This window comes from Pezoporus occidentalis, unplaced genomic scaffold (genome assembly GCF_034315485.1).
Source record: "Pezoporus occidentalis ecotype Australia unplaced genomic scaffold, CSIRO_AGI_Poc_V1 ctg181, whole genome shotgun sequence".
In the NCBI taxonomy this organism is placed as follows: domain Eukaryota; kingdom Metazoa; phylum Chordata; class Aves; order Psittaciformes; family Psittacidae; genus Pezoporus; species Pezoporus occidentalis.
The window spans coordinates 110,512-135,807 of record NW_026913652.1 but is presented as its reverse complement, the minus strand read 5'-3'; the positions used below and the strand labels follow the sequence as shown (position 1 = coordinate 135,807).

Genomic DNA, 25,296 nt, shown 5'->3' with positions numbered 1-25,296 from the left:
GTAACTCTTACTGCACTGTAGAAGCAAAGCAACAAAGAAATCTATCTGGTTTCTGGAAAGAATCTCCAGCTTGGGAAATATTTTCTGAGAGCTTTTCAGCTGCACAGGAATGGAGTCATCTGCAATCCCATATTAATTAGACTCAAGGGGTACAGATGGGATACATAAGTTTAGCTGAAATAGAGTACACTGTATGAACATAACAAGAAGACTATTTTCAAACACTGAGGAGAAACGATAAAGATCTGAAGTTGCTCCCAACCCTACATGTGCGCAATGACAGAAGTAAGTGGTTTCATTATTCTAAAAGAAGTAAAAAGAGTCCTACAGAAGAGCTGTTGGGTTGTTTTTTTTTTTTAATTTTTAATTCACTGTATCCAGTCTAATGCAACTGTGCTATATATACCCATATTATAATTCACCTCTGCTCTAGGTGGTGACAGCTGCATTCTCATGCAGTCAAAATACCTCTGAAGTCTTTGAAAATTGTAACTTCCATTTTATGAAGCCTTTTAGTTAGAAATAGCCCGAGCTAATGCTTTAAGAAGCCAACAGAAGATTTACTCTTGTAATATCAAGAAAAATAATTCAAAAACTTTTACATAATAAAGTTTGTTATAAAATGTATTCAAGAAGCATACTGAAGAAGCAATTACTGTCACATGCAGAATGGGAAAATAGCTTCCAAATCCTAGCATACACAGAAATTGTTATGCAAAAGATGTTACATGTAATAGTATGCATACTTTACACATCTTATAAGAATATTTTTCTGTTTTCAATTCTAATTCGCTACTTTTTCTTTCCAGTGTGCCTGTATGCCTAGGACTAAGACAGAACAACTGGGTAAGCCTTACCACCTCTCCACAGTCTAAGAGATACCACAAAGCTTGACGCCGGATTAATGAATTGACACTTCAGAAAATATCACATAAACAGAAAATAAAACCAGGCGTTTTCTTAAAAATCTAATACAAGAAAATTATATATTTAATTAGATTGTTTAAAGCCTCATGAAAAATATGGGGAAAGGATTTGGAAATAGATTCAAGGCTTTTCACAGCCAGAAAATAAACTCCATACTACAAAAATAGATCTTCTATCAGAAGCACATAAAAACAGTTGGAAAATGAGATTACCTACAGATAAAAATACTAACTACAGAACAAAGAAATAATAGTTTCAAGTCAAGGAAAGTAAAGGAGCAATATTGGAGGTGAAACCTAGAAAAGATACACTCAAAATCAAGGAACAACAAAGTTTCAAGAAACTGAAAATGATATGTAAAAGGTAAGTTAAAGATTCAAGGAAAATGAAGGAGACCAGTATTCAGCTACAAAGAAGTCCTAGAAACTTCAACAATAAAATTATCTTTAAAATCCATGAACAGTCAAAGAAAGGTCTAGGTTAGACCTATGTCTAGTTTAAGAAGGCCTAGCCTAGAAGAGGAACACTAACAGTCGCAGGAAGGTTACTTGACAGAAAGGAAGACAAAAATGAGATTGCAACTGAGTCAAACAGAGCCATGTTTGGGTTATTACAAGAAAGCAAAGAGGCAGCCCTAAAACACTAAAAAAATAAAGAAAAATAACTAGCTTCTTGATCTTCAGGTGACAATAATTATGTGCTAACTATCTTATTTCACAGACTAGCTCAGTTCTAGGAAAAACAACAAGTGTTGAAAATGTGTTACTACTTACTGCTTTTGTCCCATGTTGTAGTGTAATTTCATGAGAATCTGGAATCTTCTTGACAGGGTTCTAGAATAAAAAAAAAATCCACCTCATTGAGAATTGTGCTATGATCAAAAAAAATCATAACAAAAATACCCAAACAGTAAGACACACACACACACATATGTTTTCCTCATACCAGCAGTAACCTGAGGAGGACAAAGAAAGTATAAATCATAAACAAGACACCGATTCCAGATTTTTTTCATGGGTATACCCTCAAAAATATTAGAAATAATTATTAAAATATATGAGATTACATTAACAAAGACTATATATATACACGCATATTTCCTGGTTTTCTGTCTTAGGTTCTTATTCATCGATATCTAACAATATTGAATAGTGATTTAGTCAATCCATCACTATGGATGGTCTCTACGAAGTCAACAAAATTCATTAACAAAATCCAGACATTCATTACAGGAGCTAAGTTATCTATGTGGTTCATTAAGATCATGGACTGGCTTCCATTCCACTTGTGCCATTACTCCAGCTGTCATGGGTATGCACAACTGCCACTTTGACAACAGCCGTAACAGACTCAATGTAATTCAGGGAATTATGGGGGAAGTCAGGAGAAGGAAGGTGAATATTTGTTGAGTGGTTATCTTCCACAGTAACTTGTACTCGTCCTACCCCCCAGAAGTGACTAGACATCGCCTGCTGACGAGAAGTAGAGAATAAATATTTGTATACTTTTGCTTCCATATGTAGCCTCTGCTTTTGCTTTATTAAGATGCCATTACCTTGATCCACAAGGTTTCTTCCATCTGTCATGGTTTAAGCCCACCCACTAACTCAGAACCATGCAGCTGCTTGCTTACTCCCCCCCCCCTTCCTAACCCTGCATCCGGGGGGGGGTGGGGAAGAGAGTCGAAATGTAACTCCCATAGGTTGAGAGAAGAACAGTTCAGTAACTAAGGTGTAACACAAAACTACTACTGCTACCACCAATAATAACAATGATAAGGGAAATAAGAAGGGAAGAGAATACAACCGCTCACCACCTGCGGACCAATACCCAGCCTGACCCGAGCAGCGATCTTGCCCTTCTGGGTAACTCCCCCTGTTTATATACTGTGCATGACGTGCTACGGTATGGAATACCTCTTTGGCTAGTTTGGGTCAGGTGTTCTGTCTCTGCTTTCTCCCGGCTTCCCCTCCTCCTTGGCAGAGCTTAAGCCTCAAAAAGTCCTTGGTCGGAGTAAACAATGACTTAGCAACAACTAAATACATTGGTCTTACCAGCATTGTTCCCAGGCTGAAAATCAAAAATGCAGCACTGCAACAGCTAATAAGGAGAAAAATGACTGCTACTGCTGAACCAAAGACACTATTTTATTTTCCCCCTCCTTGTCCTGCTGAGCAGGGGCATGATAGAGCAGCTTGGGGGGCACCTGCTGTCCAAACAGGCTCAACCCATCACAAGGTAACAGCAAAGGTTTACAAACGGCTACACATGACATTGTGGAAAGGTACAGCCCACATGGCATTAAAAGACACTTCCACAGACTCGGCTCAAAATTCCCAAGTGAAGCTGTGATTATGACAATTAGATTATTGTTCTATTAACACTACAAAGCACCTGGACAAAGGTATAACTTTTATATGAATTAAGTTTTCTATGCCTCATTATCCCTGTGCTATAAATTGGTATTTGCTGATCTTGGGATACCCAAAGCTGATCAATCGCTGCTGCCTATACTTGCTTTTAAACACATTCCTAAAAAAAAAAACAGGTGTGAAAAAAGGAAACAAACAAGCTTCCAGATTCACACTGCCATCACTCACAGCAAAATATATACTACTTATGTGAATCACAGGCTTTCACATAAACCATCACTGCTGAAAGGTCATTCATTCTCATCTTAATCACTGCAAGGTTCCTTATTTTGTATTCCAACCCACTTACTGGAATATTATAAGGTTTCTCATTTCATACACCTTACCAGGAAGGTAGGTATTATATGCCTGTATTGTGTCAGCACTGTATTTTGAGAGGGTATCTTACCTACTTTAAGAGCTCTTTCAATAATCAAAATAAAAAATTAAAGTATTAATAAATATTAATTAACAAAATGTGCTAGAACTAACTTCTTTAACACGTACTTCCTCCAGGCAACAATAATCAAATCCCTCTTTTAATGAGAGGAGCAAACCACTAAAACAGTGCACTTTACAGTGCACTCATGGTGAGCACTGTTCTGCCTACTTATCTTCAAGGGAGAATAACTGATCAGAATGCATTCTGCCACCCGATAAATCAAGCAACCTGAGCCTGAAAGTCAGACATCTGGCAAGTGCCAGAGGTGCTATGCTCTGCAGCGTCCAAGGGATGCCTGACAGCTAAAGTAACTGTTTAGATTATTCAAAACAAAAAATTGAGATAACAACATCCAGGAATGTATCTTGGCATAACATCTTCAGATTAGCTAAACATTTACAAAAACAACCCATGCTGGCTTATTCTATTTTAGTAACTATGAACTTCCTAAATGATTGAAAACGCTCTATATAGCTCTAACCTAAAAGTGCCTGTATGCAAAACAAAAATCCGATGCAACTACCACTTCTCCATTTATTAGATACCAAAGAATAAGAAATGCCATAAAATCTTTTTTTTTCAAAATGTCATAGGAAACTATAGTTAATACTTAAAATGCTGAATTGAATATCAGGATATAATGTATTTTGAAATATTACTCTAAGTCTGAAAAAACAAATTAAGAGTTTGCCCAATGTGTACCTGCACTTCTAGGTATTCCAGTTAATGCTTGGATTTCAGCTGTTAATTTCCCACAACTTTGTTAAATTATTGAAATTTACTATTTCAAGAATGCTGTTCTGGAAAATTTGTATTCTAATTAAAACTAAATGATATTAAATATTTACAGGAATTTTGCTAGTTTTCTTTTTCCTTAAATGAATATGCTGAATTGTTTCCCTTTAAGAACCAGCCAAAAAAAAAAAAAAACACCTTAGTGTTAACGTATCTCAAAAATTCTTAATTCCATGTTTTACATAAGATTAAATCTGTGAAATACTACATTCTAAAAGCTCACGGTTTTTCCTCCAAAATTTCCTTCAATATCCCTGGGATTGTGAATATGGGCAATAAAAATTTTAGGGATTTAGCAGAAGACACAGGGATACAGGAGGTAAGAAAAGAATGGGCTGGCACCTTTTCGAGAAACGGAACATTTGGTTTGGGAAGAGAGGTCCTACAGAAATAATAAAAAAAAATACAGTAAACAATATCAGAGGAATTCACAATTTAAAAGTGTCTCAACTTTTATCACCTGTTAGACGGACCATCCAAAAGACATTTTAGAATTACTTTTGGGGATAACATGATTAAATGATGTTCACAGCTTACAAGGATAAAAGCAAAGACTATGAAAAAACTTAAATTCCACAAAGACATATTCTGCTGACCTCGCACACACAGTAACTGTGAACTGCACTTGTTGAAAAATAAATTCATCCACTAGAATCTAACCTCTCCCTCCACTAAAAATACCCCTACAACTTAGAAGTCCTCAAATGATTCAGCTTTTCATGGCCCAACCAGAGAAGGGTAGAATAATGCATTTAAGCCTAAAAGTACCTCTACTGCTCTGTTTGCAGAAGTCTGCATATCACTAAATGGAAACTATCCTTTGTGAAAGATACTTGCAAACTATAGATAATCTTAAACGAGAACTTTCCTGGGCACCCATGGGATAAAGCCCTGAAGGGAAGAGGGCCCAAGAAAATTGCTAAAATTCAAGATCACCTTTTCCAAGCTCAGGAGCAATGCATCCCAGCAAAGAGAACATCAGGCAAGAACTCCAGCAGGCCTGCATGAGTGAACAAGTAGATCCTGGACAAACTCCAACACAAAAAGGAAGCGTACAGAGCATGGAAGCAAGGGAGGAATACTTGAAGGAAGGAATATATATCCTGCATATTATTTTACGATACTACTTCTAAAAAGTGCAGGCTTTTCAAGTCACAATTTTTCAGTATTTTCCTAAAAAACTTAAAAGTGAAAATAAATGTCTAAGATATACAATAAGGTTGCACAAGTGTATGCTCATGTGAAAGATGGAGTATGAAAAAACACAATGTGGGGGATGGGCAACATTTGTTTTACAGCAACAGAAAACCAGAAACGTTAGGTTATTAGGAGTGCATTATCCACAAACTTGAAGGAAACATGCAGATTTGAAAGAACATTTCAACAACTTTTAATTTCCACTCTTTTAGGTGTTAAGAGTTGACAGATGTATTCTGATGCAGACTTGCATGTTATTAAACTCAGTTTGGCTGAAATTCATATAATCCAAGTTTCACCTAAACACTGAACATGCTTGAGACTTCATTTACAGCTTTCAAAAAGGGGCAGATGACTCCAGAAGAAGAATTAGTGTGTCAAAAAACATGAATCATATGGAGACCTCTCCTCTTCATGAATTATGTAGAGAGAGCAAAGCAACTAAATTCCTGGATGAATCTGTGCCTATGTGTATGTATTATCTACAATTTTGTCCTAAAACAAGATAAAGAAGGAAAATATTACAGAAAGCAGGAGGATACATACAAACACACCAGTGGTAATCATCTTGGCTGATATTCCCATGAAGCACCCTCAGTATCTGTTTCTCACGGAAAAAAGTAGGTAACTTGTAACTCCATGACAAATGCAGAAAACTCTCAAAATTAACAGAAATATTGGAAAAGCCCTACAAAATGCTATCTCTCCCAGTTATCCTTTAATTTGGGTAACACTTAGAACAGAACTTATGTCTTGAATTTTAAGTATTAGAAGACAAAGGAGAAGTTATTTTCTCTAGTGAGCTAAACCACATTACTCAAGGGTGCATTCAAGAATTAAAGAGGTGCTTAAGTAGATGAACTTCCTTATGAATGCCTACAGGAAGCGAGTTTGTTTATTCAATATGGAAAGAGTATTGTGGCTAGCTTCTCTCACCATCATCTAATTCACAGCATCACTCAATGGCATGTCCCCTTCTGAAAAGACTCCAATGGCTTAAGAATTTAGAAAAGGTATTGTAATTAGAGTCTCATCATGGTTTGCAAATATTGGTTTTAGATATTTCATACTTCCAAAGTACAGCAAAAGCTTGCCTGATCCATCTCCTGGGAGGTATTTTTAGATAGATTTCAGGAGGTTACTATTTTTCACCTAGATTCTAAAATCTCATTCAGATAATTTCTAAATTCATAACAAGCCCTTGATTTATGAAGTCATAGTTTATTTATGACCTGGGAATTTTTTTCACAATGTATAATAAAGGAATTCTCTTGAGCTTTTTCTAAAACAAGTTGTAATCACTGATAAAACTGATTCAAATCTAAAATTGCCTTGAGTCATTCAGGTTTCCTTTGCAGTTTCTGGGGTACTGATTTATTTATGCTGAGTATTCTATATATATAGTTATGCTACATTCTACTCACATAACAACCTATTTCATCTTTATCATCTCTGTTTCAAATGCATATAAATACTTCGTATTTGCTACAACCATAAGATATACAAAATTACTACAACATGACATGTTAAGAATGAAAAAAAAGTCACTGGCTTTTTGTCAGACGTATCTTAGAGATTATTCTTTAGAGCTGAATAGATATTTTAAAATAAAGGAGTACTTCTATTTATTCCGAATCAGTAAAATAGCACAACCACAGATCAGCTAACAATGAGGAGAAACAAAATGAACATGCAATCAGTATCTCTATTCTGACAGCTCTGCTCAGGCTGGCAGGTAACCAAAGAATAGCTTAATTCTGAAATCAGAAAGGCCAAATAATAATTGTGAATTTTTACCTCTTTGGAGTTTAATTGCCAAATGCTTAGTTCAGATACAAACAGGCCTCACTAAATCATTCATATGTAAAACATCACATTCAGCTTGGCAAGAATTTCTGCACCACACAGATTACACGTAGAATTTCTCCCACAGAAAGTATACACAAAAAAGCACCCATGGAAGAATCCAAGAACACAACAAAGCATGTAGAACCAGACTGAACCTAACTTTAGTCAATGCGTAACATGTTTCAGGTTGTTAGCCAGCTCACCTAATTATTTACATTAAACTTGCTTTAAAACATCCTCTGTCTAAACTATACAGACACTTTATCATTATCACCTTTTGGCATACTTTAGGGAAAAAAAAAAAGTGTGAAGTTCTTTTACTTGCCTTCCAAGAGAAACCATGAAAATCAAGATTAAACTGAGAATTCTATAAGCAGTATCCTTCGTTTTAATAATTAGAACACTTTTGTATGTTTTTCAGTCATTAAAATAGCTTCATGGCTCTCCAGATCTACCATCTGTCTTAAAATAATTTGTGAAGTATGTAAGAATTTCAAAACCATATATGCGAAAAATTTAACTTTAAAAAAAAAACAAACAAAACAAAACAAAAACAAACCAACAAACAAAAACCCTCTCCCTCTACATCTTTTAAAAGTCAGTGACACTATTTAGCCTTCATAATTCATGAAGCAAAAGACAATTTTAATTACATGCACTTCTACAGAAATACATTTTTAAGCAGTGGAATTAAGTCCAACAGCAGCACTACACTCTGAATTTTAATTCTGGACTCCTCAAAACTTAAAAAATCCAAAGTAACCAATGAATGATCAGTACTTGGAACTGCTGCCTAAGACATGGAGATTCCTACAATGCAAACAAAATGCACTTCTCACCAAAAGATGAGCCTGATGTTCACTTTAAGACTTCTGGTGATCATGTTAGCACAGAATTTTATACGCATCAAGGCAATACAAATAAGAACCTCTAGACCTCTCTCATTGGTGAGCCATCCTTTTTAAACTATACATGTTTTAATGACCAGTACTAAAACAACACACCATTGGTACAGACAATTCCTTGACCTTTAACTTTGGGCAATTAATTTCATTCCTCCATACCCATTTCCTCATCTGAAAAATGTGACTAAATAATACCTATCATAAGGAATCTGCTACATGCTAGGTTTTATTCAGCCATGTTGGTGAAGTTCTTCAAATTCCTCAGGGATTCTATTGCTCTTACTAAACACACTACAGTCAGCAAAACTAAACAATCACATCTCTAGAGAGACAGTTGTCCACAGAGACACTTTTCAACAGTTTTCCAACTGGCAGTGTAGAAAAAATGTTCACTCAAAAGATTACTTCAGCATCTTAAGAGAGTCACTAATTTATGCATACCGTTCCAGGCAGTACCCAATATTCCAGTTGTCTACAAACTTAGTTATCAAGTAGGTTAAGGGACTAAAAAGGGAGGCAGGGAGGAATGGGACTATGATAGGACTGAGATGGAGAGTTTATCATCTGCTAGTCATGCAATGATGATCTACAACCACAGGGTGAAGGCAGGGGGTGGGGGTTAAAAATTACAGCATATCTAAGTTACTGCAGGAAGGAAGGACAATTTCCTATCTAGCTCCCACAGCTGGTTCCAATTCTCTTACTGTTTCGATTACTAATTCTCCCATGCCACTCATAAATTACAGTCAAAACATTAACATTTAAGCTGTCTTATAGCAGTACTCAGACGTACATAGCACAAAGGTAACAATTTCAAATGTTCAGATGATGTTCTACAGTTACTTTCTTTTTTGATTTAGGAAAGAAAAGCACAGTCCACAAATGTAAGGAATTTCAGATTTCAGACCACATACCTACTACATATCTGATGCAAGACATTCAGTAAGACAATTTCTTGTGTGTCTTGAGTACTATATCTTAAATGGGATAAAAACTCCCATCCTGCAGGTGTGCTACAATGACAAATTAGTAAGTATGGTAGGTTCATTCATGTATGAGCTGCTCAGATTCTATCAAGCCAGAAGCCATTTCTAATGCTTATCATTAATATAGGCTCAAATAATAGTTTGGGTTGGAAAGGACCCTTAATGGCCACCTAGTCCAGCTCTCCCTGCAATAACAGGGACACCTTCAACTACATCAGGTTGCTCAGAGCCCTGTCCAACCTGACCATGAATGTCCCTCCAGGGATGGTGCTTCTACCACCTCTCTGAGCAACCAGTTCCCATGCTTCACAACCCTCACTGTAAAAATAATTTCTTTGTTCTACCCAGTCTCAATCTACTCTCTGTTAGTTTAAAACTATTACCCTTTATTCCTATAGGTCCTATTAAAGTCTACCATCATCTTTCTAATAAGCTCCCTTGAGACATTGAAAGTCCATAGTAAGGTCTCCCTGAAGCCTTCTCTTTTCTAGGCTAAAGAACCTCAACTCTCTCAGCCTGTCTTCATGGGAGAGGTCTCCAGCTCTCTGAATATCTCCATGGCCTCCCCTGGATTCAATCCAAAAGGCCAATATCCTCCTTCTGTTGGGGGCCCCAGAGCTGGAGGCAGACTACAAGCTTATTTTCAAAACAAAGTAAAAACAAACAAAACACACTATGGGAAAGAAAAAAAAAAAAAGCTAAGGGTATAATGCTTATATTGCAAGAGAAATCTTGCAATTGTTGAAAAAAAGATATGTGTATTTCATGTCTCCTGGCTGACTGATTGGTGACATTAGCATGGTATGCAGAGTTCCATAACTACCATTCCCAAAAACAAGCAAGCTAAAAAAAAAACCCTCTAGCAGTTCTTCCCCTGTAACAAGCAAGTGCTTAAACACCGGTCCAACTTGCTATTTTATCGAAAGAGAAACAGAAGTATGAAATAAGCCAAAAATGAGTGTCAGAGTAGCAGAGAGCTTATAAACACATACTGGCTTTCCACAGGAAAAGTTGAAGCGGTGGGACGGGACATATAACCCATAAAATAACCTGACTGAAATGCAGTCCCAAGAATTTTTGTTCAGGTTCATTCCAATTCCCTGCCATGGATATTTTCCAGACAACTTATAAGGAAGCCAGACAAGGAAGACCTTGGACATGTGATCCATGAGGTGATACAGTGCACTTCTGAAACAAATGCTATCTCACGTAACACCTACTGCTGTCCCAAGCTTGACTGCTCCCCAGGCCTTTTAACAATTTACATTTCACCTCGTGGAAGCCATGCAAAACGGACAGTAGATAAGCATATGAAAGCTGTATTGCCTTGAGTTTTTCAATGCCATTATTCTGTTTACAGATAAAGGATAAACTCCTAGGTACCGATCACTTGAAGGCACTCTTTACATGCTTGCTTTGTAAGTTTACCTTGCCTTCTGTACCATACATTCAGATACTTCAGATCCTCATTTCATCTAACTACCACAGAAAGTACAGTCTTAGACAGCAAAACCAGACCTCTAAGTAGAGAAAAATGGCATCCTCTTGTCTTCAGGTTCCTCTCCTGAGATCCTGATAAACCTCTACAGAAAGGAATAAACTCCTTTCATAAACCAACTATTTCAGAAGCCACTATATAGGGCAATTTATTAAAATGGGAAAACCCTGACACTGACAGTAACCTGTTTCTACGTCTGAACCACTTGCCTTGTAATTTCAGTCTAGTACAGAAATTAGAAAATAGGAAAAGCAAGAATCCTGCTTTTAAAATACAATCATCAGTTTCACGCAAACATCTACAAAAATTACTAAACCCTACCAAAAGCTATTCATGCATTCTCAAATCCTCAGTCACCATGATATTGAACAATTTCAGTAGTGTAGAACATAGCTGAGGGACAAGCTATCAAGAATGAGCAAATGCATATAAATAGATTTTTGCAGTTGGTTGTGGGTATCAAAAGCTTAGAAGTGTCTATAAATACCAACAGACACAGGGTAGAAACACAGTGCACTGTCAATATTCCGCACAGTAAAGAGAGTGGGGGAGTTCTAACTAAGACACTGGAATTTTTCATAAACTTAGATATTTGCTCCAAGATGATATTTACTGTTCAAGTGATAGACTTGTTTACAAACTTGCACTTCAAGAATTCAACCCATAAGCTATACCGTGAACTGCATGCAACTTAACCTATCAACGTCAATGGATGAAAGACCTGAGATGACCTCCTTAGAACCTGTAATTACAAGAAGGTATGGTATGTTAAGCCTAAGGTTTACACAGTAAAAACCCTTCCCATTGTTAAAGTGCCAAACTGAGAAATTATTGTCAACACGCCTCAGAGGCTCTTCACCATGACTCTTCAGCAAGAACACTGGCACAAAGTCAGGCAGTGTACTACCAGGGGCTGCCATGATGAGTTTTCAAAAAACTTAAGAAACCTGAAGATGAGTTATTTTCTTTGATGAGAGATATGTGGTTACAGATTAAATTAAATATTGTTTATTTACCTTATTTCAAAGAAATATTCTGCACATGTTTGGGTTCTCATATCAACTCCTGACCTACAACACACATTTCCTAACAAAGAAAGCCTAAAACCACCAGTGATCTTTCCTTCAGACTCTCTGTCCCTCAATCAGTCCTGATTTAATCTTTTTATCTGCAAAAACTGCAGTATGTACAAACAACTTGGAACCAAAAGCAGTTATTAGGAACTTCTATTCAATTTAGTTCTGAAAGTGAGCCAATTACATTAGGGGTTATGCAACAATGAAGGAAAATACAGCTTAAAGATACTTTCTTGCCTACAAATGTGCCAAAGAAAAATTGTATCATTAACTACTATTCAAAAAAAGTGAACAAACAGGATGTGCCAAGACTGGCTCCAGAAAAAAAAAAAAAATCTTTTTACTACACTTAGAAAGCAAGTATGCTTGATACATACATAACTGCCAGAAAGAACCATGAATCCTTGCAATCCCATATTTTCTTTTGTTTTCCCTCCATACTTTTCAGAGCAATACTTAAGAGGAACACTAACTCTTCTTCTTCCCTCCTTCCCAAAGGGCAGAGGATTTACACTCTGTTCTTACCCTACTGACTTACTGTACTATTAAGTGTTTTCTCATATTACCGATTCTTATTTGCCTAATTTGACTGTTATGTTTTAGCTGCTGTACATGACACGTATTATAAAATCTGCTATCATAAATCTGATTGTATACTGAGACAAGGGGGCACAAAATCACAAAATGGAATATAGAAACCTTTAGAATTAGTTTTAAGTAATGTCTGAGTTGATGCACCAAGTAAGTTTTTATAAATAGCAGACAAGGTAACTCAGCAAAATATTATACAAGGTCCTAACAATTTAAAAATAACTGTATTACATATTAAAACACAAAAAAAAAGAAAAAAGACTAGAGGTAAAATTTTCAGTATGATCGTTGTGTGATCTGGACAGTGTTAGCATCAGGTATGTATAGTCCCTGCATACTGCTAAGTGCCCACCTGCAAATAAGAGATGCCATTGTAGTAGATTTAAAACATTACATGTGGCTGTCTCACATTCATAAAAATCCAAAGCCATCTTTGTAACAAACAGCAGACATTCCACGAGTCAACAAAATTGCTCTCCAAGGATCCCACTGAAGCAGTCCACACTTCCAACAGTTTAACATAAATCATTTGTTGATTGAAAATCCTGTGAAGACTTGTTTTGGAAAGGAAATGTAACTGCATGTCACTTACACACTTGCTTCAAATACAGCCATTCTAAATTATTTAATCATCCTCCACTATAAATATTTCAAATACTTGCTATCATCCACTTTATTTCACTCTTCATCCATGCAAGAGTTTTCTATACCTGTGTTTCTCATTATTGTGGGCAGACCATAAACAACTTTTTTTTTGGGTGACATGGTTTAGTGTGATGTGTCCCAGTCCATGGCAGGGGGGCTGGAACCACATGATCTTAAGGTCATTTCCAACCTTAACTATTCTATGATTCCATCTTTTTCAAGAAGATAACATTCACATGGCAGATACAAAGAAAACCTGCTACTGTACTCCACAGTGACACTGACAATGTCAAATACAGTGTTAGTACTGCTGTTAGTTCCCCTTCCAAATTTTGAATTACTTCTTATATTCTAACACTGATAGCAACAATATTATATTTGTGCTTCTTTATAAAGGCATACTTGAAATTTGTTGCAACTGCCAACAAAACCGTCATGTGGGAAGGTAGCCACCACTTCCCTTTGACTGTGCAAGCAATTTAGGTTCTCAAAGAATAGAATGTAAAGGAAATATTATGAAACTTCTCATATTTAGTCATATTCAGTCATATTACTAATTAATTAGAACTAATTTCATGCCACCAAAAATGCATGCATGATACACAGCAGAGAAGTCTTGATCTCGCTATGCTCTGCAGAATCAATAAATACGTATCTTCAATGTATATTAATTTTCTCTGGGGACAACTGGTAATCGTAAAACTCTGGTGCACTGGGTTGAAGAGGGAAAAACCAAGCACCCCATGCCTTTTTATAAAAGATAAACATTCCCTAAGGAAATTGCCCTGTTAGAGTCCTCTTGTACACTGTCTACATGAAACTCGCAATTTTTTTATGGCAGGTATTCCTCCCAGCTTCTGACTGATACTCTCACTTTCTTATACTGAGCTTCATTATACGATATTTAGGGGGTTGATTTTGCTTTATATTTTGTGAAGCTTGCAAATCCTTTCTAACTCAAGTTTTGAGATAATTTCTCTTATTCTTTGCAACATCAGCAACCACATCAATGATCCTTAACAAAAAACCCATGACTTGTTCCGAGTTCCACATGAAGAAAATCTTCCTTATCTTTACACCAGAAATATTGTCAAGACCTAAGAACATACTATGCACATGTATCACAAAAGTAGTTTGCTTCTAATATAGGAAGGTAACACAAAGGAAATCAAAAGCAGTGGAAATTGCTACCTATTTTGCATCAGCATATCAATAATTACAAGTAGTTCAAAAATAACGCCTCTCATCCTCAAACCTACACTTTTCTTCCTCTACTCATGCACAAAAGATGCTTTGTTCAGCTTACTTCACTTTTTCTCCTTTAGACAATAAACCTGACTGGCTAAACAAGATTCAGCAGTTACCAGAACAGACAATCCTCTTTTTTTCCTAAGATTTATCCTAAATGTAGTAACTCCTTCGCTCAACTAAAAACTCACATAGAATTTAATAATCTTTATACCACCATTACTTTTTTAGCTTGGTAGCATAGCCAAATTCTAATTGAAGCACCTACAATGTACAGAATCAGCAGAAAATGTCTTTGTTCCATTCTGAATAAATGAGTATTTCTAGTATGTCCTGTTAAACCTCTGCAAAAATCTAAAAGTGTCTCAAAATAATTCTAGTTAAGTTGGAATAAGGTTACACTATCATTTTGGAAATATGCCCAAATCAGAGTACAGCCTTGGAGATGCCCAAGGCAGTACTTGTTTCAGGGACATAATTATAATATGATTATGTATCCCTTTGGTACTAGAGAGACAAACAGATCGCCGTTCCAAAGAAGAATTGACTGTAACTAAGTTCCAGGCAGAAGATATGGCCTTGCAAAACCATCTGGCAAATTCTTCCAACAACCACTTCTATTCTTTACCTGTTAAGTGAGGAAAAGTGCCACAAGATGCTAGCATTCCATCGAGTTCTGCTAAAGATTTCAGCACAAATTCTAAAGACATGTAGATGAAAATACCAATAAATACACACCCTCTTACTAATGCTTTTAATAGGTGTAATCCATCACCTTGAAAAATGCTTCTGTCCTACATCTGAAGCTGTCCACCCACCAACCCTAACATGACTGCTTTGGCTTGTCTCCTATCCCCCTCCAGCCAGATTTTATTTTACTTGCACAAACACCAGATACACCCCCAGCGCATCCTGCCAGGGAAAAAAAAAGCTGGCAAAGACTCTGCTATATATCCCAGCCTATACGTTTACTACATGAAATATTGTCCTTCTTAAGAAACTACCCTCTGCAAAACAAGCAGTTTTCTCTTTTAAGATATCCCTGCCTGGAAACAAAAATACCTTCCTCAAGTTTTCCAGAAAGGCATGCTTTTGGGGACAGAAACCAAACCTGAAAAGTTTCAGGCTACAGGAGACACTATGCTTCCTCACTCCTCCTGTCAGCTTACGACCATGTGAAAAACTGGCACTGAACTCCAACCAGGTTCTTCCATCATTAGGATATAAAGCACTAGGGAAAAGCACTTATCACTATTCAAATAGACAACTCTTCTCATTTTCCTTGCTCTCCAAATTAATGCAAGTCTCATGTAGAACAGAACACAACGTGAAGAATATCAGAGGGAATTGATACCAGGTGTACCTGTTGTCCCTAAAATATACTTGATATAGCAGTATTCCTTACACTAATACAAAACAGACACCGTAAAATGCCTGCATAAGCACTTACAACCATATTGTGCCTTGCTAAGAATCATCACTTCCGGCATGAATGGAGGCAAATTACACTAAATGAACAAGTCATTAAATTGTTTTGTTTTTTTTTTTTATGTAACTACCATCAGTATTAATTGAGATTTTATTTAAAGGCAGAAAAATGCTTTAGAACAATTACCACAAAATTGAAATATACCAAATGAACTTGCATAAATTCAAAGAAAAAAGTAACTCAAGTTAGAATTCATGTATGTACCACCATATGGTACCACCCCCTCTCCTCAAAAACAGATGGTCAGTTTGTATCACATATAAATGTAAATTACAGAAATGTACAATAGTTAAAAAGTAGCAGTGCTGACTCAAAACATTCAGCCATTAAACACTGGTATTCATCTTCCTATAAAAAGCACCAATAAGGTATGAAAAATTCCCATCAAAGATAATAGCCATCAGCTACTCTTTCCACCTCATTTCAGTAAAATACCCAAAGTGAGCTGGGTATTCCTGGGCCAACTAAAAAGATGCTAACCTTACAGCAAGCAATTTTGACAAATATCTCTACCGTCTCTCACAAAAAAGCAAAAAACAACTGAACAAGCAATGGTGGAAAACAATGTTCCTATAATAAAAAAAAAAACATCAAAAGTCAGGCTTGAGAGACAGTTGCAAACTGCCAGGACAAAGCCAATATTTTGATGCATTTTATCTGTTATACAAAGTTCATAAGACTTCATAGTACAGAACTGCAACTCATATAACGGAAAATGTTTCCTTTAAGGTCAAAAATATAGACACTTGTGCTTTAAAAGAAGTTACTTCAGCAGCAAAATATGATAACAAAAGAGAGACAGTCTCACAGCACATCTGGAAACAAAAGAATTATTCAAGGGACCTTTCCATTTCTTCTCTCCCTGTTCTGCCCCCCACATGTACCAACCACAGCCTGATGTACAAGCAAGAAAAAAAAAAAAGGAATCACAAGAGTTCTCATAACAGCAACACCTGCTTTCCTTGGGGCTCACAGGATCATACTATGATCACCAATCGATCAACAGGAAATCAGGAAAGCACAGCTGCTCCCTGATTCCCTTTACAGGAAACAAAATAACTGAGTTCATAAGCAGCAGTAAGGGGAGGCTCTAGACCCCGAAGGCCTCTGGCATCCATGCTGACACAAAATCTTCCCAGTTATAAATTAACTGTTTAGACTGAAAACCCACAAGTCTCTTATTTCTGCTGCTCTGCTTATTCTCAACCAAATCTGTTCTAGACTGTTTTGTAACTATTGTCTTATGTTCAGACAAACTTAAATCATACCAGTCTGCAAGTTACCTTTCTGTCTGAAACTCTTCACTGGGGTCTTTTAATTCCAGTTTCCAGGAAGTCCATTTTATCAAGCTAGTTGCAGCATTATTCAAATATTTACAAATAAAAAATAATACCAAAATCTCCAAATTAAACTAGTCAACCAGCAAACAAAGTGACTACTGACAAAGACATGTTGAAGTAAAAATTCACACATTGTTTTCCCTTTGGCATTCCAGAGAAGCTGGCACAAAAGCAGCAGAAAAGAAGCAGTAACTTCAATATGACATGATTCACAGCAAATGAAATCTGCTAGTCTATGATACCTTCAGGAATATGGACTTATTCCACAGTGCCATGACAGCTAGCAGCTAAGAGAATGCCTTATACAGCTTTATATTCAGTCTTAAGCTAACTTAAGGCTTACAACATTCTCCAGGAAAGTCTGGGATTTATTGACAGTTGGTTCCCTAAGACACAAGTCACGTGTGGGGTACAGACTGAAATCACAGGAGACACAGTGCTAAAATATACAGTGTGGTACCTAAAGAAATCCATAGGCAACAGTGAATCAAGCAGAACAAAGAAAGTAATAAAAAATCCTAAAGCATCATTTATCTCCTGGAAAACACAAAACCAAAACAAAACAAAAAACACTGCCATCATACAAGTAAGGCTCACTCTGAAAATCAGTTATGCTATTGCTTACGAAGTTTCTTTCCCTCATTTTAAGTAAGCACTCTAAACTTACGTTTAAAATACACAAGATGCAAGATTAAAAGCTTTTATAAAAAACTAACTAACTGAACATCTAGTCAAAACTAAAATGTAATTTAAAAGAAACCCTTGAGACAACTGGGAATTTGGGGTTTAGGATTAGATCCATATTTGTGCAACTGGACGCAAGAGGTTTTTTCTGCTACCAACAGTTCACAGTTGATACATAAGGCTGTTTTTACAGGACTTTTGTCATTGTTGCTACAAAAATGCATGGAAACCATCAATACAAAATCAACTGCGGCAAAATATTCAATCTAGGAAGTTTTGGAAAATGCACATGAGAGCATTAAACTTCCAACTAAATAGAGAGATTTGGCAACCAAGTACCTGTTATACACAAGTTAGGCTGTTAGGGGTTTTCTTGCTTTTAACAGAAATAGAAAAAGACAATCTATATTCACCCAAACAAACCGATCTGGCATATTCTTAGAGTTATTAAAAAAGCAAATCAAAACAAACAAAAATAAAAGAAAAAGCCTTCACCACGGTTTTGACAGAATTGTTCTCACTAAATTTAAACCCATCTCCTCTTTCTTCTTAAAAAAAAAAAAAAAAAAAAAAAAAAAACAAAAAACTCTACACATGGACTGGTAAACAAACTATAAAAATATTTTTTTTTTTTATAATTATTTCATAGTGTGAAAACAAAATATATACCAATTGATGATGAATTTCCCTTCAGACTCACATGTATGCATTTTTTTAAATCCTGATATTTTTAATGAAAACAATTATTTTCATTTATTGAATAATTATTAGGGTAAAAAAAAAAACCCACACACAAAATGCATTTCAAAAACAGTCATGCTTGACCTGCAAATTCAATCATAATGGAAAGAACAGACTGACAAATTTGATTTTACTCAAAGTGTTAAGACAAATACTTACGTTATCTTCCTCCTCCGTATCATCGTCATCATCATCGCTATCCTTGAACCCAGGCGGAAGTGGCGGTCCAATAAAGTCATCATCTTCATCATCAGTATCCTCCACTGGGCCTTGAGCAGAGGTCCGGGATTGCTTGGAAGGCTCAGTTAATTCTTCATCTGAACTATTTTCACTTTCATTCCAGACTTTCCCTCTGCTGGAAAATTTTTAAAAATTACTATTTTGAGAATCTCAGCACTTTCACAATAATTTTCAGATAGAAATGTGGAGCACAGTTGTGAATTCATGAACACTGAAATTAGCAGCAAGACATAATTTAGTTTTTGTTGAGTGTACGCACACCAACATCTTTCAGCATAAACAAAGCCTTAAAAAAAAATAAAAAAAAAAACATACCATAGTGAAAGACAATTCAAAAAACTGGACAAAATAAAACAAAGTTAGATGGATTGTAAAAACAACAGTATCATGCCACTAGTATGGATTTCCATATTTCAGTATTGCTTAGAAGCCAACACAAGCCAACATTGCTACATCACATTTTCCAGATTCTGCTTCAAGTTGCATCTTGTGCAGGTGCTCTGCACCTCTTTTGGCTGGTGGAACTCGAAACAGTGATCACCCAGGCTCACAACCAGAATGAGAATACAAAGCATGGCACCTGGTTTATAATGCTGGTGAAGAATAACAGTGAATCTGGCACTTTCAACCAAACATTTGATACTCCCACAAATCTAGATTCTAAAAGTTACCTCAAATTATCATTTTACTGTTGTCGAAATCAGCTGTGTGAACACAGTATTTTTGGCACTGGACGATGTCTGAAAAGTAGAGCTCTTTAGGCTGCGCTCATTCAGTTTATTTGAAATAAATGCACTCCCTCTGCTGGTAGTTACCGAGGATGTTGTATTCTAACTGCCAGGTGGTGGTAATCAGATACCATCATTACATTGGTATCACCGTACCATTACAATGGTAAATCATATGTTCCTTTTAGGTTCAGCAAGAACCAAAACTGCAATTGCAAAAATTGGTTTGCGAGCTTATATTTTAGGATCATGTATGTGAGTTATTAAGTGAACTGGATACAAAAGATACGTTAAAGAAAACAGAAAAAGACTACTGAAGTATTGGGGTTTTTTGTTTTGGTTTGGTTTGGTTTTTTTTTGGTTTTTGGTTTTGGTTGTTTTTTTACAGTTTAGGTTATCATTTAAAACCTATAAGAAAAACACACAAGTCCAAGAATATAATAAAGGATAAAAAAAATATGTTCTAAACTGTGTAACTGTGAGAGAGAATGTAGTCCCAAACTGTGCCCCAAACCTACTGTCGACCAAGCAGGTAGTAGATTACAAAGCAAATATTTGTGTTGGACAAGCAACTGAAATTCTATTTTAGGAAGAAATCAAAACAAACTAAACCCAACATGAATTAGGTCCACAGGTATTATAAAGATGACAAGGGTCTGCATGCATCAAAGCTTGTCTAATTTTTCCAACTGTATTTACCAGCCCACGAAAAGATAATACTTCTACATACAAACTTTGTTTTGCATGGTAAGAGGCATTTAAAGACCCTGATCAGGATATGACTAGCTAATAAATCAAATTCAGCTAAAAGAGCTTCTCTTACTCTACAACAATAGGACAATCAATATCCTTATACCAAAAGGAAGTTTTTCCAGCACATAAGGAATGGGTTGGGACCTTTAAAGTTCTTCTAGTTATCTATCCCCAAATATAACAACTTTACAAAACTATGTGAAAGTGTTACATTTTAACAGTCAATATGTATTCCCAGCCTAGCAAACCACCTATCTTTTCCCCAAAAGCCAAAATATTTTGGAATGGAACCAAATATACATTGTAGCTGTCAGTGAGAAGAATGGGTACAGTATTCTAGGCCTTTCCTAATCCTGCAGTCCCATATTTTCAGATCTTTCTATAGACACAAAGAACAATAGATAGTTTAATTTCTAATTACCTATCCTTACAAATACCCTCATTTCCTAAGAAGGATAAATCACCAAACATTTCAGTATTTTGAGAGGCAGTGTAATCACTCTGAATGTGAAATGGCCAGAATTGCAGCGCTATTTTTCACCACACTTTAAGCTTGGCAGGAACATCCAAGCGCTACAGCTACTGGCAATCTCTGTCCTAAGTGGAAGTCAAACATAAGAACACCCAATGCAGCCAGACCAAAAGCCCACCTAAACTTCTGACAGTGACCAGGAGTGGTACTGACAGAAAGGACAAAACAAGTGGCATTTCCTGTAAGTTTCAGCCTTGCTCTACCAGAGGCTGTAAAGAAAGAGGAACCAATTTACCAGCCCATTTCCCTGGATTTAGAGAAATGTAAGGAACTGGTTTTTGTTTCCTTCATTACTTCCTCAGTAAGTGAAACAAGATGCAAGGAGAGAAAAAAAGCAGGCTACATTAGAGCATGGATGGCACACAGACAGGGGAAATAAAAAATGTTCTGAGAGTTGCACAAGTATGGGGAAATATTCCCCCCACATATTCACTCTCTTTACATCATCCTCTCTTATTTTCTCAGTTTTTCTCTTTTTTAAATACTAGCAGATGCTTTCCTTTAATCAAACATTACTATTATGGTACTTATGTGTAAATATGTAAGTACAATAACTATTGTAAACATTTCTCTAAAGAGAAATAGCTCAAAAGCAAAAAGAATCAACTGCTGTTCTTCCCATCTTTTCAGGCGACCAACCCCTTTTTAACAATTAAAAGATCACCATAAGGGTCACTATGGTAACTGAAAGTACTTGGAATTTTAAAGAAAGTAATAATCAGGAAAGTGATGCCACTTTTAGAGAACAGAACAAGCTACATAAATTATTAGATAAACAACAGAATTTCACATTATAAAAAATAACTATATTCTACATTATAAAGAACTAAAAGTCCTATATTTCAGAGTTGTCAGTTGTAGGATTATACCTCTGAATTAAGGCTGAGTCACAATAGCATGTCTTCTTCAGCAGTTTTATGCTTTCAGCACCAAGTACTGACCTATCATATTTTACAAGGATATATAAAACTTCCAGGAAAACAAACAAGAAAAGAAAAAAAAAAAAAAAAGAAACCACCACCTCAGTATCAGCTGAATTCCAGTGAGTAACTAGAACCTAGCTAGCAACTCAGAATACAGAAAGGTTTTTGCTATCTTCCTTTACACAAAGTCCCCGGAGTTCTCTTAAGTTAAGGCCATGAGTGAAGCAAGCTGATTAGTGAAAGGCTCTGTATCACCTGACTGCTTTCCACCTTACCAATTGTTGTAATTGATTCTTTATACTGAAATCACACACATACAGTAGGCAATCGTGTTACATTTAAATTCTTGCGAGCTTTCATTATTTCACCAGAAGGTACCTAAGGTCATCAGAAGCAAATGGGAGCACAGAATCTTTTTCCCTTATGCACAAGACATAACACAGGATCTCCAGGGTAGTATACTCTGTAGGGCAGCAAGTATACTCTGTAGGGTAGTAAGTATACTCTGTAGGGTAGTATATTGTGTGATCAGTTATTTACATGAGTCTATGGTTTATCTGCATTTTCCATAAAGCAACAGGCAAAAAAGTAAATTTTGTAACAAATTTTTTTCACAATCTGAAACACTACAAGTTTGTCTATAATAACTGACCACGTGTAGACTCTATGAGCCCATAAAATGCACACATACAGGCTACCAAAGCCTTGTATTTAAGGTTATTAGACTTCCATAGACACAGAAACCTAGACACCTAAAAATTTACGGTGCACTGGTCTCCATAATCCCTGCCACAAAACGGAGTTGTTTGGTCCCTGTTACCTTCAGCTACTTTCATCTCCCAGCGTTTCAGAATACAAACTGCAAAACTGCTGTCCAAACAGCATTTACGGTTTGTCAATAAAACAAAAATGTTGGCAAGTTTGAAAGTAAATTTCAGATGGAAGTCAGAACTCCCTCAACCCCCTTACTATTCTGTTCACTGTGAATACAGAAGCACCTCACCTACTAGTTTCTTATTCAGCACGCATGAACAAGTGTATCTATATCTACAGGTGGGAAGAATATCTAAGTACCTTTGGGTTGATGTGGTTCCAGTGCCTTTTGCATCGGATGCTGAAGTTGATGAACTGATGCATGAACTTCTAAGATCTTTTTCAGCCTGTTCTTCCTTCTCTCTTTCACGAGCCTCTGTACACAGAAAGCACATACATGACAAATAATCAAGACTTGTAGACAATAATAAAATTAGATATTTGCTGAGGACACTAAAAGAGCTTTCTTTTCTTTATGACCTATATGAAATATTTGAAAAGGTAACAGCAAATAAATGATTTCACATGAAAGCACTACTTTTCCATATAAACTCAATTTTCATTGTTACTGCAATGATCACCCTGAAAAAACTAAGTGTCACAAGGCAAATGAGAACACCTTCCAGTTGCTAGTTTGTACACACTATCAAACAAACTGATCATATAAAGACACCAGAATTGCTTTCTTTATGAAAAAGTGCTTTGTTGGCTAACTGCATAAACTGCAGCACTAGAGAGCAGATTAAGTGCAATCTAGTAGGGCAGAAGTTGCTCAACCATGACAGCATCACATGAAAAACCAAATCAAAACAAAACCCACACATTCTCTACACTGTCCAAGCAAAAAAAGAAAGCATGGACAACTGGGTTTGCAAAGGCATTTCTGGTGTCTCCTAAGGACCTTCTTTGGAATAATGCTTGATTGAATATGGGCAACAAAAGAAATCATTATCTCTACCTCCCACTCTCAAACCAGTACCTTGAAAATGTACCTGCTCTCAGCACAGCAGAAAACAGAAACAAATTTGTAGTCTGCTATATAACCTGCTGTTTGGTATAAGTTACACATTTTAATTTGCTACTCTATTTTCTCTAGATTAAAGCTGTCTGTGCCACCTTCTCTTCCATAACAATTACACATCTAAGTTAAAGAAGAAAGGAAAAAGCCTGTTCAAATTGACCTTTTTCATGTATCTATAAGGCGCTGTGCCTCACAAGAGGAACCCTGCACATACACACTCAGAAAACACATGTAAATTAATAATGCTATTATTTACAAACACACAAGTTGTTTAAGCCCTTTCTTGGAGACATTCAAGGCCAGGCTGGATGTGGTTCTGGGCAACACGATCTAGATACCCTTGCTCACTGCAGGGGGCTGCACAAGATGACCTTTGAAGGTTCCGTCCAACCCAAACTATTCCATGGCTCTACAGCTGTACATCTTCCTTGGAAAAAAAAACTGCATTTGTTTTTTGCTCTCTAGACAGCCAATCTGAGACACTTTAAACATCATCCCAAACGAGAACCACAGAACGTTTTAAAATGCATTAGCTGACTACACTTGCATTACTTACCCAGGACCTTCCTGCTCCTCTCCACCGCAGTTCTTCTTGTTTGTTCAAACATGGCTTCGAGATCGAAAGTCCGAGCTTTCTTCCCTAAAAACGAAGAAGAAAGAGGCTGGAACACAGACTCACGGTGGCCAGCTGCGGGACAAGAGGGTGACGGGCACGACCGCTTTGTTCCCATCTCCAACCACAGCCTCCTCCGGGACCCCACCAAGGCCCGCCGGCCCCAGCAGCCGCTCCCCGCGTCCCGTAGCCGTGTCCCCGGCACCCCCGACCCGCAAAGCAACGCACCGAAACCAGAGAAGCCCATGGTGGCCGCCATCTCCGGGTCGGGTCCCCCTCGCATCTCAGCGTCTGCAAGGAGAGAGAAAAGAACGCAGAGAGGGTCAGCTAGGGGCGCGGGCTGGGCTCCGCCAGGCCCTTCCCGAACCGCTACGCACCTCCCTCCATCGCCGGCTCCTCGCTGCGTCTGCCCCGGAACCACAACAGCTCCAACAGGAAGTGGCCGGGCAGTCGCTTCTGCCGGCACCGCCCGCCGGCTCCGCGCGCGCTCCGAGTCCCGCTGGGGCGGCTGCGACTGTGTCTCCGTAGTGGGACAAGGAGGCAGGAAAGCACAAAATGTAATCAGTTCTAAGTAATGTTTGATGACTTTGTAATGGACAATAACTGCGGTGCTTGAAGGTAATTGACATAGGTTTAGGTCCTTAAGACCTTAGTACAAAAAGTGTAAGAAAAGCAAAATAGAGAAACAGGACTTGGGGATGGGGAGTGTCTGGGACTAGCAGATGTCCAGGGTGGGCACAGTTAAACTAACTGATAAATAGAAGGACAGGATAATTGCTATGTTTGTGGTGTTAATGAACCCATTAAGCTGGTGTAAACATCTACTGGGGAGTATCCGGGACTAGCGGAT

General features: G+C 37.1%; 1 protein-coding gene across 1 annotated transcript in view; it reads right to left on the bottom strand.

The window, feature by feature from the left end:
- The window catches only part of WDR70 (WD repeat domain 70), a 101,742-nt gene extending 76,864 nt beyond the window's left edge, over positions 1–24,878 (bottom strand). Inside the window, exons 1-6 of the mRNA XM_062615426.1 lie at positions 24,824–24,878; positions 24,675–24,737; positions 24,390–24,473; positions 23,074–23,188; positions 18,983–19,175; positions 1,701–1,760 (exon numbers count right to left, since the gene is read on the bottom strand). Of these exons, the coding sequence (XP_062471410.1) occupies positions 1,701–1,760; positions 18,983–19,175; positions 23,074–23,188; positions 24,390–24,473; positions 24,675–24,737; positions 24,824–24,833 (525 nt within the window). The 5' untranslated portion in view covers positions 24,834–24,878. The remainder of the gene's footprint in view (positions 1–1,700; positions 1,761–18,982; positions 19,176–23,073; positions 23,189–24,389; positions 24,474–24,674; positions 24,738–24,823) is intronic.
- Between the last annotated feature and the right edge of the window lie 418 nt (positions 24,879–25,296).